This window comes from Macrotis lagotis, chromosome 1, assembly GCF_037893015.1.
Source record: "Macrotis lagotis isolate mMagLag1 chromosome 1, bilby.v1.9.chrom.fasta, whole genome shotgun sequence".
NCBI classification, from domain to species: Eukaryota; Metazoa; Chordata; class Mammalia; order Peramelemorphia; family Peramelidae; genus Macrotis; species Macrotis lagotis.
In genome coordinates, this window is record NC_133658.1 from 708,189,599 (window position 1) to 708,206,664 (window position 17,066).

At 36.0% G+C, this 17,066-nt stretch overlaps 1 protein-coding gene across 1 annotated transcript in view; it reads right to left on the reverse strand.

The window, feature by feature from the left end:
• Positions 1-11,569: 11,569 nt before the first annotated feature.
• DAPL1 (death associated protein like 1) overlaps positions 11,570-17,066 on the reverse strand; it is a 33,822-nt gene continuing 28,325 nt past the window's right edge. Inside the window, exon 4 of the mRNA XM_074215923.1 lies at positions 11,570-11,936. Coding sequence (XP_074072024.1) covers positions 11,820-11,936 — 117 coding nt within the window. The 3' untranslated portion in view covers positions 11,570-11,819. The remainder of the gene's footprint in view (positions 11,937-17,066) is intronic.

Below are 17,066 nucleotides of genomic sequence, written 5' to 3' on the forward strand. Positions count from 1 at the left end.
GAGATTTTCCTTGGATTCTGCCTGTATAAAAGCAGAATGGTGGGAGATGAAATATTGAGGGCAACACACCATTTAGGACAGAGTGAAAAGTGAAAGGGGGGGAAATAACTTGTAATCAACCTGTAAAACAGGCTTAAGTCCTATTTTAAAAAGCTTTAAGTGCCATAAGAGTTTGTACTTTATCTTAAAGTTAAAGGGAAATCATTGAAGTTTGCTTCTAGAGTAGAGGAGTTTAATGGCGGATGGACTTTAGGAGGAAGAGACTGGATACAAGGAGAACTAGTAGGCCAGTACAATTGTTGAGGAAAGAAGTAATTATGTCCTGGAATAGAATTGTCTGTTTACAGTGTGAATAGAGAGAAGGGAATAGATGCAAAAGATATAGGACAAAAAATGGAGTAAAAAAAAGTCTTGGAAACATTTTTTTTGCCATATCTCATATATTTATATATAAGGTGAGGGAGAGGGGAGTTGAAGATGACCCTGTGGTGGCAAACTTGGACTTATAGGAGATTGATGCTATTCTTTTTTCTTTGTAAGGCGACGGGGTTAAGTGACTTGTGCAAGATCACATAGCTAAGTAATTATTAAGTGTCTGAGATAGGATTTGAACTCAGGTCCTCCTGACTCCAGGGCTGGTGTTCTATCTACTGTGCCACCTGGCCACCCTGATTAGTGGTGTTCTTAACAGAAATATAGATGTTAAGAGAAGGAAGGGTTTAAAAAAAAGATAATGAATTCAGTTTTAGATGTGTTGATTTGGAGATAGCTACAGGACATCTAAGTAGAGAAGTCCAACAGGCAGTTGGAAGTTCAGGTCTGGAGGTCCGGAAAGAGATGAGGGCTGAGTATGTAAATCTGGTAGTCATCTGAAGAGAGGCAATAGTTGAATCTATAGGAATGGATGTATTCACTGAAAAGAGTATAGCATAAAAAGAGGAGTCAAGGAGAGAGTCATGGCATACACTCACAAATAGGGAATGGGAAATGGAGAAACATCTTGTAGCTAAGACCAAGAAAAGTTAGCATGATAGAAAATAAGAGACTTAAAAGAGATGAGAGTCATAAAAATTTAGGGAGTAGAAAGTATCCAGAAAAAGGGAAAACACAAGGGACTGTTCCCTCCCCTCCAGATGTGCCATCACATCTAGCATGGTTATGATGCTTCATCAGATGTCAAATTACAAGGGATTGAGAGATGAACGATAGGTGAAAAAATGGAGGGAATGAGTGGTGCCAGCTACTCCTTTGAAAGAGGTGAGTTTCTATTATTTGGAATAAAGGGTGGCAAAGAAAAAAAAAAAGAAATTCTAATCCTTCCCCCAGAACAAGTAATGAAAAGTTAAGTAAAGCCACATGCCAACCTACTCTGTCATTAGTCCTTTGAGTAGGAATAAAATGTGATTTGTCACCTTCTTCCTTCAAATCCACTAAAAGTAGTTTAGAAAGCAAATATGCTTTCTGAACTCCACCTTTAAAAGCCTGGAGAATTGTGGCTTTTTAGTAAAGTATGAATTTTAATGAAAATTGTATTTAATTCAAATCCAAACTAAAGTAATAGGATCAGGTGTAATTCTTGCTCTTCCCACTTCCATTCCATTTTTGTGAAATGAATCAGGAAAGGCAGCTGTTATGCCCACCTCTTTATCTGAATAAGCAAAGATTCCCTAAAATGATGACAGAAGATAATAACTCTCAAGTTTCTTCTCCAACCCACTGAGAAAAGACTCTCAGTTCTAAGCAAAATATTTTTTTTCTATAGAAATAAGAATGAAAAGTCAAGTTAATCTTAATGACGAAGAGAGTTTCTCCCATTGGAATTACCAAGGCAGTTAGAGAAAGATCAATAGCTTTTCCAAGCAGGTTGCCTTTATATTCTCCACCTTAAAAGCAGATTTCTTTTAAATCCCCTTGTGGTTGGATTCCTTCAAAAAAGTACAAGGGTATGCATACATCTTGGTCATATTCATCTCTGAAGCTTTGTGATGCTGGGCAATGAGTGCTATATTAAATTTCTTTGTATCAAGGCTCTGAATAACTTGGGTTGACAGCAGGCTTCAATTCATAAGAATGATGTTCATGTTTCCACCATATGCTATGGGTTTTGGATTTAGAGCTTTAAGAAATTATTTAGTCACACCTCAAAAATTTACAGATGAGGAATCTTAGACCTTAAGATGTTAAATGTCTTTTACTATGTTACATAATTAATAGTGGCTCCTATCAGTTTCTCCCCACAGTTGCCTTGATATGAAAGAGATAGTCAGACTTACAAAGTACATAAATGTAAATGAAATGCATACATCTGATAATACTGAGGATAAAGAAGAAGTTGTCTCTGAAAATGGAATCATGTTCACACTGTTCTGTCTTTGCAACTTTTAGTAAACATAGACTGCAGTAACTCTCAAAATTTGTTATCATATCAATTGATACTAATCTACTGTGAAAGTCTGGGTGAGAGTGAAAAACCCTAAGGAAGTCACAGATAGAACCCAATGTAGGAGGTAGAGGGAGGTAATAAACTGGCTTACCTGCCAGATGGGGGTTGATTTTGGAAGTAAAGATTTTGATGTACCAAGTAAGGTTAGGTTAGGTTAGGGCTGTGGGAAAGTACAGATTGAATTTCCTGATGTTAACTTGCTCTGATTCATTTCTACTATTTCGATTAAAGACTGTCTTTAAGTATGTTTTTGTTAAGTACATTCACTGAAACAGAGATAAAAAGAGACAAAAGGAAGAACAAGTTGTATAGGGGGTAGAGCCATGATTTAATGGGTGGAAATGCCATTTCATAAATAGGCAAGAATGTCAACACCATCCACAGAAGACCAAGGAAGGCCCAAGGAAAAGTGGCAACTGGGTAGTTTGAAGATCGAAGGGAGTGTATTTATTATGAAAGCATCCATCCTGTAGTGTTGGATGGTGTGCATGAAAAGACTGAACATTTGAAAGATAGCCTCACGCCTAGGCTCTGATTATGAAATAGAACCAGTCCTGATCACAGTATCCACAAAGAGTATATTCACTCTTACAAAATTTATTAAACATAGAAATAGATTGGTATGTGGACCTGAAAATTTGCTTCATAGAATTCTTTTCACCCCTCAGCTGTGTATTTCAATAACTGTGCTTCCATCTCATTTCATTTACTATCGTGTAGGTTTCAATAAAAGGCCTCCCATTTTTTCATTGTTTGTGACAATTTGAATCATTGCCTAGGGGAGAGTCTTCATTTGCTCAAATCAGTCTGAAATTGAATCAAGCTGTTCATTTCTATAAACCAGTAGTTTCCATGAAGTGTTAGGTAACAGTTTCTGAGCAACCAAAGAATTAGTTGTGTTCTCCAACCATGATTCTAGGGTGGATCAATGCTACAGAGAGCATATTTTCTAATTTCAAATTGGAATGAATTTTTTTAATAATTTTTTTTCAAATTCATCTTGAGGGGAGGCTAGGTGGTGTAGTGGATAAAGCACCGGCCTTGGAGTTAGGAGTACCTGGGTTCAAATCCGGTCTCAGATACTTAATAATTACCTAGCTGTGTGGCCTTGGGCAAGCCACTTAACCCCATTTGCCTTGCAAAAAACCCCTAAAAAAAAAACAAAGCAAAACAAAACAAATTCATCTTGAAATCAGAACTGTCTCTAAAAAATGAGGGATTTGTGACCACTAGAGAATGTGAATGCGAATTTGGGATATGTTCTAATAAGAACATCTACTATTTCTGATCATATGGCTCCCTCCTTCTGGCCATTTAACAGCTTGCCTAGAGAAAGAAAGGAGATAGGGAATGAATTTCATGGGACTAAACTTGTTTCCCCATGTCATAGGATAATCTTATATTTCACTAGTCCTTCAGGCCTTCAATACTCTCCTTCCTCATCTCCAACTCTTGGCTTCTCTGAATTGCCTGGCTTCAGGTCTCAGCTAAAATCTCACCTTGTCAAGAAGTCATTTCAATCCCATGCTAATGCTAGCACCCTCTCTCTGAGATGATCTCCAATATGCCCTGGATGTCGTTTATACAGTATATTTAACTGTTTTCTCTACCATTAGATTGTGAGCTCTTTGAAGACAGGAACCATCTTTGCCTTTCTTTGTATCTTGTACTTAGTACACATAGTAAGGGCTTAATAAATCCTGTTGACTTGATAAAAACCAAGGTTGGTCCTCAAAATATATATGAGAAGAGATCTCCTTGTATTTGTTTCTTTATAGAGATGAGGGAAACATGAGTGTGGAACAATGGATATATACCTTTTTTGAAGTTAGTTGATGAATGTTTTTTATGAATATACCTTTTTTTGATGTTAGTTTTGTTTTTCTCTAATTTTTTTGGTAATAAAGTCTAGAGGGCACTCTCAGTCAACAGCTAAAATCTAGATAGATAGAGAGTAGGGGTGGGGGAAAAAAAGCAGGGAATGTGATTTAAAACCCCCAAATATCCATACAGGTTCATTATAAAAATATCATTAACACCTTATGTTTAATTGGCCTGGTCATTTCCATTCTCTCCTAAATTTCTGCTCTTGAAAATGGCAGCCAGAGCTTTGCTCTGAATAATCCTTTTGAATTATTAGCTGTGACTCCACTGGACCTAGTTGACTTTTTTCCTATTTCAACATTTTGATCATTTTGTTCTTTTGTTAAGCTGGTTTCTGCTATTAAATCATGTGTTTCTTCATCCTCTGGTTAGTTCTCAGCTTTAGTACTCTAATTGCCCCCCCTTCATCTTCTCTACAATTCAAATCTTAAAGTTGCCTAGAGTAATGAAAAAGTTAAATGACTTGCTCAGTTGTGTGACCTCTCTGGGGCCATCTCTCTCAATGCTTTGGGACCCAGTAAACTATACTCATTTAGAAAAAGTTTTAAATGTCATAATCCAAAGGGTCATATGTGGATCACACAGCAGTATTCACACAATGTAGATTCATTATTACAGAATTTATTAAACATGGAAATAGATTGATATGTGGACCTGAAAATTTGCTTCACAGAATTCTTTTCACCCCTTAAGGGAAAGGAAAGGTAGAGAAAGAGGCTTAAAGGATATGATTATAGCTACTAAACCTTATCTTTTCTATCATGAGTAGAAGAAGCAACAAAGGCTTGTTAAGGGTATTGAGATGGGATGCTGAGTTCCTTCTCCAGGAGGCTTTCCTTTCAGTAGCTCTCAGAATTATTTTAGCAGCCTTGGGAGAAGGATCAAATGGAAACTTTTCCCTTCAGCTGTGTTTCCCATCTGAAGCATTATGTAATGCTACCATTCTTCAGATAATTCTCTAAGAAATGAAGTTATTGTCAGCACTTTATTTTCCTTAATTGTCAACTCAATCTTTCCCCATGTGTATTCTAATATAACTCATACATAATTTGAACTTTTATTCTTCTTTGACCTCTTTTTTTTAGTCAACTTGACTCAGTCTATATAAAACTGTTCTTTAAAAAACTCCGTTTTTTTCTTTTGGCATATCTGCTCTAATTTCTTCACTTCTTTTATACCTGCTCTCTCTGTTAGTTGCTTTTGCAGCTGGGAAGATCTATTTTCCTATTTAAAACCTTTGACTTTGATCTTTCTCTTGAGAGTATTCATTATAGAATTTCTTTAATATGTCCCATCACACTCTGACATCTGGAAAGCAGGGCTTCCTTTCCCTTGATCATTCCTTTCATATTTTTATTTGTTACTATTTTAACAGAAATTTTTCTAATTCTCCTTATGCTTCTGCTAAATTTCTGATATTTGAGAAATTAATTCTAGATATTATCAGCATGAGGAAAGAATATTTCTTTCATTTTATATGTCACAGCTTCTCTTTTTTTTCTTTCATGTGATTCTTGGCCAATGGCTCTTTTTTTATGAGCATAATCAAGTAAGTATAATTTCTTGATAGGAATAGATTCCTTGTTCTTTTTCTGGATAACATCTCCTCCCACAATGCTTTTGGGTCAAGAAAGCTATGCTCATTTAGTAAAGGTTCTAAATATCATATCCCAGAGGGTTATGAGTGGATCACACAGGAGAGATCTACACATGAGAGGGGTTGAAAGAGGCTTAGAGGATATGATTATAGCTACTGTACCTAATCTGTTCTATTATGAGTAGAAGAAACAACAAAAGTTTGTTAAGGATATTGAGATGTGAAGTTGAGCTCCCTCTCCAAGAGGATTTTCTTTCAATTGTTCCCAAGGACTATATTGGTAACTTTGGAAGAAGGAGCAATTGGAAAGTGGTCCCTTCAACTGTGATACCCATCTGAAGAAGCCATGTGGTCCACTTCAAAAATTCACAGTGATGGTGATAATATTCCCAATACAATATAACAGTTCCAGCAAGATTTGCTACCTTCTAACCAAGAGGACTGAATTCTTTTTCTCACAGTTTTGGGAAGGCCAGAGGACTATCCAATGCAAAAGCCAATAAACCAATCGAATCCTTCCATTGTGAAAAGAGGCAGTAGGAAGGGATAGGAATTGTAAAGTATTCGCTGGGGAGTGGTTTACTGGAGAATCTGTTGGGAAGTACTTTTATGTAAATGAAGAGAACCTTCCTTATTATCTACTTTACTATGCTAGTTAATGTATTTTGTTCTGAACTAATGTGTTTTCTTGATGGTCTATTAAGAGGAATAATTATGGGGACTTTTGAGCTATGGCTTTGAATGTATCATGATACAAAATGTGCTTTGAACCTGGAGCAATGTGTGTTTCTAAATAATAGAATTGTTCTTATAAACTGATTCTCAAATTTGATTTCAGAGATACCTTAATGGTTGCTTCCTGAGCTTGGCTTTGATTGCTTCATGAACTTACCCAAAATGAAGTTGAAGTGCTCTCCCAACACTATCATCCTTGTTTTATTTAGAGAAAACAACATATCTTCCACTAAAATCTTAATCCTAAATTTTAATATGGTGTGGAGCTGAGCCTAGATCTTTCAGGCTATACTGAGTCAGAAATACGGCAAATTCTGCCAAGCTAAAAAGGTTTGATTTACAGACCTTGGACAGAGGAGGTGTCTTTCTTTTCCTTCTATGTGAACATATATAGTTTTTGGGATTTTGGACTGGATCTCTTCCTTTTGTCATTTCTTATAAAACAATAATATTCCATTATATTCATACACCAAAATTTGTTCTATCATTTCTCAATGGACAGATATTCAATTTGTTTTCAGTTCTTAAACAAAAAGTCTTGCTATTTATATACCATGAATATTTTTCTACATATGAGAATTTTTTTTTCTGTCTCTGATCTCTTTGGGTGGTATATGCCTAGCAGTAATATTGTCATAATTACCATAATTTAGTGACTTTGGGCATAGTTCCAAATTGCATTCCAGAATGGTTTGGTCAATTCACAGTTCCATCAACAGATCTTCTTCCATAATCTCTCCAATAACTATCATTTTCCTTTTTTTACATTATTTTCAGCATTCAGTGAAAATTGCCATCTAAATGAATGATTTGTGATAAATTAACTAGTACAACTAGAGAAATAGTCCACATCTATGAGGGCTGAGAAGCTAAGAGATATTCTTTGTAGCTAAGAGACAACTTGAATGGATGAAGAATAGATGTTCCTCAGGTCTATGTGTGAATTCCCTGTGATCTGGATTTCCACCAGATATCTGGAAACACAGGGCAGTGGAGGAAAGGAGATGTGGGAATGGAAAAGCAGGTAGTTCCCCATGTTGCTAGTTGAGAATGAAGAGTATTCTTAGGAGAATTTCAGGACCAGAGATGAATTTCCACTGGCCATATGGGCAGTTTAGGAGTTTCCGATCAGTTAATGGTGTAGGATGGAGAGGTGACTGGAAGATAGGCAGCACAAAATCCCACCTTCTGTTAGTACTACAGATGGGGTAGGGTAAGTGGGGGTGGTGGTGAGTAGAATCTTAGAATCTTAGAACCCATCCCCCAAGGTGGCTTATAAGCTTCCCTTTTTTATACTTCTCATATTAGAGGTTTCCATTTTTCTAATTCCCAGAGATTCTAGGCCAGCTTAATTGGGATGATGAGAATGAGTTCAAGGGGTTCACCTGTCTTATTTCTTTTCAGGCTGCAAATGTATTATTTATGAGAATTAGGATACCACAAAGAAAACAATTTCACCAGTATCACAATTTTGGAAGCAGGGAGGTTTCTTCTTGATTTAGGACTATGACAAAATAATGAACTGAATAGGTTATTGGAAACAAAGTATCCTAAAGAGTTTTTTATTCTGTATCTTTAGATTGAGCTGTGCCAAAGGGGAAAGCCTTGGAACCTGCTTCTCTGGGGAGAATAATAGTTCTTTTGCTTTAAGGAATTAGTGCTTTCCGCTTTGATTCTCCAACAGAATGATGCCTAGAGTGTGGGAGAGGAGAAATGAGAATTTAATCAGGGTTCTAAAGTTAGGGAAGCAAAGTACCAATTACCAGTATAGATTCATACATACATATTCTCTAGCAAACAATATGAATTCATTTACAGTCACATGTTTATAAGATTGTGGTAGAAGACTAGTATTTTCAATGACAAAAATCCTAAATAAAGTTTTTGTTTTATATAATACATATATAACACACATGCACATGTCTGTATACCACATTAACAGAGAAGAAGAGAACAGAGAGCAAAGATTATGGAAAACATTGCACCCATTAAATTCTCTTGGCTCTACCATAGTGGGAAATGCCCTTCCTTCCATGCTTCTTTTCCCCTTTGCCATTCTCCATTTCCCTTCTGGGTTCACCCTTGAGATTGGGCTTAAGTGTTATAAGTTTGCAAATGTGAATAAAGGTTCCTAGCCTTTGTAAAATAGTGAACAAACAAAAATAAGGAGCTATGTCCCAGAAGCTCATCTAGGTCTGTCTAATGGGCAAAAGTCAGCCGGCCTAGCTAGAACTTTGAGCATTGATAAAAAATCTTAGATAAAACCACTGGAATGTCACCCCATACAGTGTCCCAAGTGCAACCCAATGTAACTGGTTGTGGCAGCTCCCCTTCTTTTTTTCAGCACTAGTGTTGATACTAGCCACAGTACTATTTCTAGACTAGTGGTACAATGGATTGAACCTGGCCTAGAGCTAGGAAGACTTGAGTTCAAATCTAACCTCAGATACCTATTAGCTGTACAAGAAAAAGAAGAAAGGAAGCCTTGAAAAGAGAATACTCTAATAATCTTTTCACACAGCAATTTTTTTGTTTTGATAAAAATTTGTTGTTCAGTTGTGTCCAAATTTTTGTTGATCCCATTTAAGCTTTTCTTGCAAAGATATCATTTGCCATTTCTTTTTCCAGTTCATTTTATGGATGAGAAAACTGAGCAAACAGGTTAAGTGACTTGTCCAGGGTCTCACAACTAGTAAGTGTATGAGGCAGGATCCTGAGGTCTGATTCAAGCACTACATCCACTGTGCCTCCTGGCTGCCCAGGTGTGTATTTGTATGTATATATGTATATAAGTATGAATGCACATATGTATGTATGATTTGTCTTTATGTGTACTTGGAGAAAATTTGTTCACATTAGTTCATCTGCACTGACTGGTTCTCCTTTATGGAATGCTCTCTCCATCTTCATCACCTGCCCTCTTTGCTTTTCTTTAAGTCCCAGTAAAAACCCCTCTTTCTATAAGATACTCTTCTTGATCCCATTGAAACCAATGCCTTTCCTTTGATGATTAATTCCCATTTGTCCTATATAAAACTTGCTTGATGTAATTGTTTAAATGTTATCTCTCCCAATAGACTATGAACAAAGAATAGGGACTGTCTTTTGCCTTTCTTTGCATGTCCAGTGCTTAGCACAATATTGAATATAGTAGGTGCTTAATAAATGCATACATATTGATTTGGCTTGATTTGCTATGCCCTACGGTTGTCAATGTTTCTAAAATAGCTGTTTATTGGCTATTTTCCCTAGTGAAGCTTGTACCAACTAGAAACCTTTACTGAACATCTCAGTGTTTCTACATCTAGATCTCCCTCTCTCTGACTCTTCCTTCTTGTCCTTGGCTGATGCTAATAGTTACTCTACTTACATGACTCCATTGATATTTTGGGGATTTTGACAGAAGATGCACTTTCCCTTCCTCCCTTTTCCTATACTTTTTCTACCTGAGATAGAATCTTGAATTTTAGAAGTCCTGTTCACCAAGGACTTCTAAACTTTACTGTAAGGAAAGTTCCCAGAACTGTATTTGAGGAGCAATAATCAAGTAGGTGGATAGAGTGCTGGGTCTGGGGTCAGAAAAATTCATCTCCCTGAATTCAAATCTGGCCTCAGACCCTTACTAGCTGTGGGACCTTAGACAAGTTACCTAACCCCATTTACCTCAGTTTCCTCATCTATAAAATGATCAGGAGAAGGAAATGGAAATCACTGCAGTATTTTTGCCAAGAAAACCCCAAGTAGGTTCATGAAGTAGTAGACATGACTGAAAAAATGGCTAAATGACAAAATAGATAGTAACTATCCAAAGCAGAATTTAAGCCCAAATCTTCCAGATTCCAACTCCATCAATTTGTGTTAGAACAAATTCTGGCTTGCAATGTTTTTTTAAAAATCACTCATTCCAGCTTTCCTTATTGTCCAGATTTATTCTTTTCCCTAGAGAATATTATTTGAGAGCATACATATATGAATATATGTAGACAGATGAGAGAAGATGGATGCATATATCTATTTACTCTTGGCTTCTTTGGGCTTCCAAAACTTTTTCCTTTATAGGAGTGGGCTTTTTATTGTTGTATTTTGAGTTTACAAACTAGATAAAGTTTGAATATTTGAATTAATCATAGGTTTTTGAGTTGGAAAGGATTGTGAATAGCATCTGGACCAATTTTCTCATTTTATAAATGAACTAACTGAGGTCTAGAGAGATTAAGTGAATTGTTCAAAGTCCCAAAATAGCTGGGGGACTTAGATTTTTGAATCCGGAGCTTCCAATTCCAAATTACTATTCTTTCCAATTCACTTCATTGCTCTTGATCTCTGACCACTAACTCACAAGTATGGAAAGGAATATATACATGCCAGGTAGCCTCAAAGCTGGCAGCCACTGAAGTGAGAAGAGACATTGTTTATCTGCTAATCAAATAAGGCTTTACATCATCTTTGGTATGGATAATGTAAGCTGCTAACTCACATCCTACAGCAAGCTTCAGCATCATGGAACCTGTAATACCAGAGTATTAAATTTTTTATGGATTTTGAGCAAATGGGCTGATGTCACTATAATTCTCCCCAAGTCCTTGCATGATTTGAAGGTGAAGAAAAAAATGTCTACAGTTAACTCACTCTTTAGTCTTTCCTGAGAAAGATCTATCCGAGAACCTGGAAAGATCTATCTCATTAACTTAAGCAATTGAGGATAATTGTAATAGCGATGACACTTTCTATGTTTGTGGAACATTTTATACTGTGAAAGCACAATCTACTCTTCCTTTCAACTTCTTTCTGTCAATTTCTGTGTAGTCCCTCAATCTGTGAAAAAGTATGTTAGTAAGAGAACATGTTGCCTTAGAAGATGAAGTTGGACATAGAAATTAAATTAAAATTGTTTCAAAAATGACACAATCATATTATAAGAGAACAATGGAAAAAAGATTTATTAGCATACAAAATTTTGACATAAGTCAAGATACACAGAAAAGCACTGGATTTACATTATAAATACATTGTTGTCCAAAGTCAAAAGGAAAGTTCCAAAAAACACTTTCTTTATCAAACTTGAATACCTAAATCTGGGGAAAATTTTTTTTAGATGAGATAATTCAGAGCCTTGGGTATGCCCCATGCTGTCAGAGATATATGTATTTTATTTCACACTCAGCATTTTCGAGGCTGTTGTATAATATAGATCCTTTTCAGTGGGACAGTCTTTTCCAGGCCTGGTCTTGGTTTCTGATGAGCCACTCGGACTGCAGTTGGAAATTTGTGACTGATCTATAAAGTGAGAACAAAAAGAAAAAAATGAAATGAAAGAATGATCAGTACTTTTTTCCCCTTGGTCTTAGAAGAAAACTTTTTTTTGTTTGTTTTTGCAAGAGTATGGGATTAAGTGACTTGCCCAAGGTCACACAGGTAACTAATTATTAAGTGTCTAAGGTTGGATTTGAACTTAGGTCCACCTGACTTCAGGGATGGTCTTCTATTCATTGTGTCACCCAATTGCCCCTAGAACATAAAAAATGTTAAAACAGTAGAAAACCATCAAGTTACATGAACCAGTTCTGTTGAGCAACTGCATTCTCAGTAAAATTGAACTCATACTCCTTACAAGGGATAGGTTATGTACAAATCTGAGTCTTCCCCATGACTCCACCCCCATGCTACTTTTTTTTAAAGATACAGATGACCAGTCATGCTAGAAATGAGTCACTTGTAGCATTAAAAAAATATGATTGTAGTAACTTTGAGACCATGAGTTAAAAAAGATGTGAAAATGGAAAAGCATTCTGTGAAGAAAAAATCAGAATGATTAGGATCTCTGAAGAAAGATTAAGATATTTTAGGCTATGTAGTTAATGAAGAGAAAGTCAAGGGATGATTTAATAACAAAGTGAAAATAACCATAAGAAAGTTGGTGGTCATCTTGAATAAAGAAAGAACAAGAGGAAATGGATTTGAATGTTAGTAACAAATTTAGCACAAAGAACTACTTGGCAATAGGAAATTTAACACTGGATCTACTAAACCTTAGTTACTAAGGGATAGTACAGAAATTCCATCTTTAAAAATAGGATGAACTACTGATGGTGCTGAATAATTTGGATCAGTACTCCTCTAGGTTTTTGGTCTTAGGATCCCTTTACAGTCTTAAAAATGTTGGAGGATCCCCTTAAAAAACTTTTTACTTTTATGGGTTAATATCCATTGATACTTATCATTAGTAATTGAAAATATCTTAGTATTATTATGAAGACAGTTTGTCTTCCTGGATCTCCTGAAAGGGTCCTAGGGACCCCAGTGGATCTTGGAGCACACTTTTTAATTTGTTTTTCCAACTACATGCAACGGTAATTTTTATCAATCATTTTTTTCCCTCCCTCTCTTCCCTCCTCCCTCTGCCTGACAGGAAGCAATCTGATATAGGTTCTACATTTATATCTGTGCTGAATATAGATCCATATTGATAATGTTGTGAGAGAAGAATCAAATCCAAATGGAAGAAAAAGAACATTAATGAGGGAAAAATGTGACATAATACTTAAGACAATTTTTTTTTAAATTGAAGATAATAAACTTTGATCTTCATTTAAATTCCACAATTCCTTCTCTGGATGATATTTTCCAGCACAAATCTTTTAAAAATTGTCTTTGATTATTGTACTGTTGAAATGAACAATTTCATCACAGTTCACCCCTTATTATTAGTGTGTATGATGTTCTTCTGCTCTTTTCACTCGGCATCAATTCATACAAGTCTTTCCAGACTTTCTTGAAATCCCATTGCTTGTGATTTCTTTTAGAGCAATAGTGTTCCATCATATTACATATATATCAATTTGTTCAGCCATTTGATGGGCATCCCTTCAATTTCCAATTCTTTGCCACTACAAAAAAGAGTTGCTATGAATATTTTTGTACATGTGGAATTTTTATCCTTTTTCATGATTTCTTCAAGATTCAGACCCTATAGTGGTATTGCTGGATGCACATTTTTTATTGCCTCTTTGGGCATAATTCCAAATTGTTCTCCAGAAAGGTTGGATCAATCTGGAACACATTTTGATAACACTTTGAATTTAGGTAAAATTTTCTTTAGAATTAAGGGGGATAATCTTAGAGCTATTTAACAAGATGCAATGTGGTATGGTGGAAAGAGCAGTAGAGCTAGAGTCAAGTAACCTGGATTCATATCCTATTTTTAGATATCTACTTCCTATGTCATTTTGGTCAAATCACTTAATATCTATGGGCCTTAATTTCCTCAACTGTAAAAAGAAAGGGTTTTACTAAATGGCTGTTAAGAACCTCCTGACCAGATCTATGAGAGTTGAATTTGGAAAAAAACTTACAGGTTACTTAGTCTAACCTCTCTTCTTCCATCCTAGAGAACTTAGGTCAATACTCAGTTCTTTTCAGGTTCTTTTAAGCTCTAGGATTTCAAGCACAATAAATAAAATATTAATGGTGCTGAAGGTCACCTTCATCTCCTAGAAAGTAAAGCATTCTCAAAATCTTAGGAAATTCCTATAGTAACCTTCATTGTAGAGTTCGAAGTCAAAGAAGGGGGTGGGGACTATTCTTTCTGACTCTTAGGATTAAACTGCTTTGGAATCAAACCAATATTTTGGACTATTCAAAGGCATTGCAAACAGATGAGTATCCCATCTCCTGGTGAATGTTTTTGTTTTTGGTTCTTGGCATAGAGAATTCTCTATACTGGGAACTCCACTCAGAAAAAAATTAGTTTCCTCCCATTCTTAACAAATGAAAACCAAAGGACAAGTCCTTGCTGAATGTCAGCAGAGTGGTTTTAAAGCAATTGAAGGAAAGGCTGTGAATTTCTACACCCTCTTGGCCTCCTTAAGGGAAAAAAAGTAAGACAATGATTTTCATTCCAGTTGAGATCAATTATTATCAGAATAGTACTGTAAGACCAGGGACTTGGAGCGACCTTAAGAACTCACCTATTTTGATTCTCTCAGTGGTTAGGCAAAATGGCATCTCTACCATCAGAAATCCTTTTTTGGATTAACTTTAAGTTCAAGGAGCTATAAATAAGGAGACAATTTGACAGGTTCTTCATCAGAAGCTTAAGGTCCCCCTTTCTTTTATTTTTTTTGGTCCAGATCTGGTGACTTCATCAGCTTAAGGAGATTCAGTCAAGAAAATGCCTTTCTCCAAGATAGATCATCTATTCCACAGTAATTAATAGCCTTCAGAGAATTGTCTGAGAGGTCAAATAACTTGACCAGGGTCACACAGTCAATGCCCAGACTTGATCCCAGGTTTGACTCTCTATCACTAGACTGCCAAGGTCCAACCTGAGGTTAAAAAAAATTATTTTTAAAGCAAACAAACCTCAAACCATACTTATGTAAGTGAAACCTGGGCACTCAGCCAGCGGGAAGGTGGTATAACATGCAAGGACTGGAAAAGAAAAAGGACTACAGGTAGAATCATATTTAAATGTGGTGTTGGAGGAGAGGAAAGGAGGTAAGAGCTGAAAAAGATGGAAAAACAAGGAAAGAAAGGAAAAAAAAACCTAAGTTGGAAGCATATATATTACTTAATATCATCATAATAGTTGTTTTCCATTTGTAAAGCCTCAGTGGTATTTGGGAAATCTGTCAACTGATAAGGTTTGTTAAGTAGCTAAGGAAATGTTATTATAACACCATTCTACCCCTTATCTAATGGGGAGCTTGCTCACTGTAACAGCCAGGAGGCTGAGTCAGTTTCCTTGTACCTCTGTTAAGATAATAATTTCATCTGATAGAGTTTGGAAAAGAAAAATATTCATCAAGATCAGAAGGAAATAGAAATGAATTCAATTTGGAAAATAGTTTAAAAATCCTGAGCAGGTTGGCTAAGCTGAAGCTTTAGTATACATATGGGCACAAGCAGGTTCCCCTGTCTCATCTCCATCATGGAATTGCTTGGTGAGTACACCATGAAGTTCAGACTAGAACTAAATTGAAAATTAATTAAGAAAGCTATTACAAAGTAAGGAACAATAAAATGGATAGGTTCAGAGAAACTTTAGAGAACTTGTATGATCTGATGCATAAAGAAGAGTTCTACATTAATAATGATGCTTAAAGAAAATTATTTGAAAGGCTTAGGAACAGTCTTCAATGTAATGACCAAATATAATTCCAGAGGACAAATGATGAAACATTCTACCTACTTCCTGACACAGAGATGATGGATTCAAGATAGAGGAAGAGATAAGAGATTTTTGGACACCTCCAATGTGACAATGTCTTCCTTGTCTCATGCATATTTGCTACAAGGGTCTTTTTCCCCCCTACTTTTTTCAGTGGATGCAGAGGGTGGAGGGAGAAAAAAATACTTAATAATTTAAAAAACAAAATAAAAGTTCAAAAAAAGATTAATTTTTTTCAAGAATGTAAATTATAATGACATACAAAAGTGTTGGCAGAATGGAACAGAAGCCAGAGAATATCTACTCATTAAAGATTGACCTAACAATAAGTACAGAGAATTTACAAACACATAACTCACAAAGAGGGTGTGTGTGTGTGTGTGTTTGTTCAGGCACGCATGCGCACGGTAGGGGCAGGATATGTTTTTCAGTTTGTTTTGGCATCTAATCTTGTGGAAGCTCTGAATTATTACCCCTTTTGGAATAATAGCATTATTAGCAATTACATTTTTATTTCCTTCTCTGCCTTGGGCTTAGGATAAGACAATCTTGATTTTGGTGGCTAAATTTATAAATTTGATTGAACGTGTAAAAGGAATTCAGGGTCAGAACTAACTAGATATCATTCAGCCTCTATGGTATGGGGCAATAGTTTCAAAGTAACTCAATAGGAAAAAAAATCAGAGAACACTGGAATTTGGGGTTTAATAGTCTAAAAATACTTTAATAGAGTGTTTCAAGATTCATGGTTTCAGGGGGCAGTTAGGTAGGCTCAGTAGATAGAGCACCAGCCTTGGAGTCAGGAGGACCTGAGTTCAACTACAATCTCAGATACTTAATAATTACCTAGCCACATGATCTTGGCAAGTCAATTAACCTCATTGCCTTGCAAAAAAAAATAAGATTCATGGTTACAAACTGGAAGAGCTAGACTCCTAGTTAGGAAGACCTAGGTTCAAATATAACTCTGATACACATATTTGGGTAACCTAGGGCACATTTCTGAATCCCTCAGTCTGGTAACTCCAAGACTGAGCTGCAAGCCAGCTGCAGTGGTAAGAGGAAGGTTTCTCCAATAAAGAAATTTAGGCCTACAAAGAAACAAAACAAACAAACAAAAATCCTCCAACTCACAGGGTTTGGGGGGGGGGGAGCAAGCCCTTTGTAAGACTCAAAATGTTAGAAAAATAGAGTTGTTGAACTAACCAGTTTGACCATGTTTGGGGACAGTGAGGTTA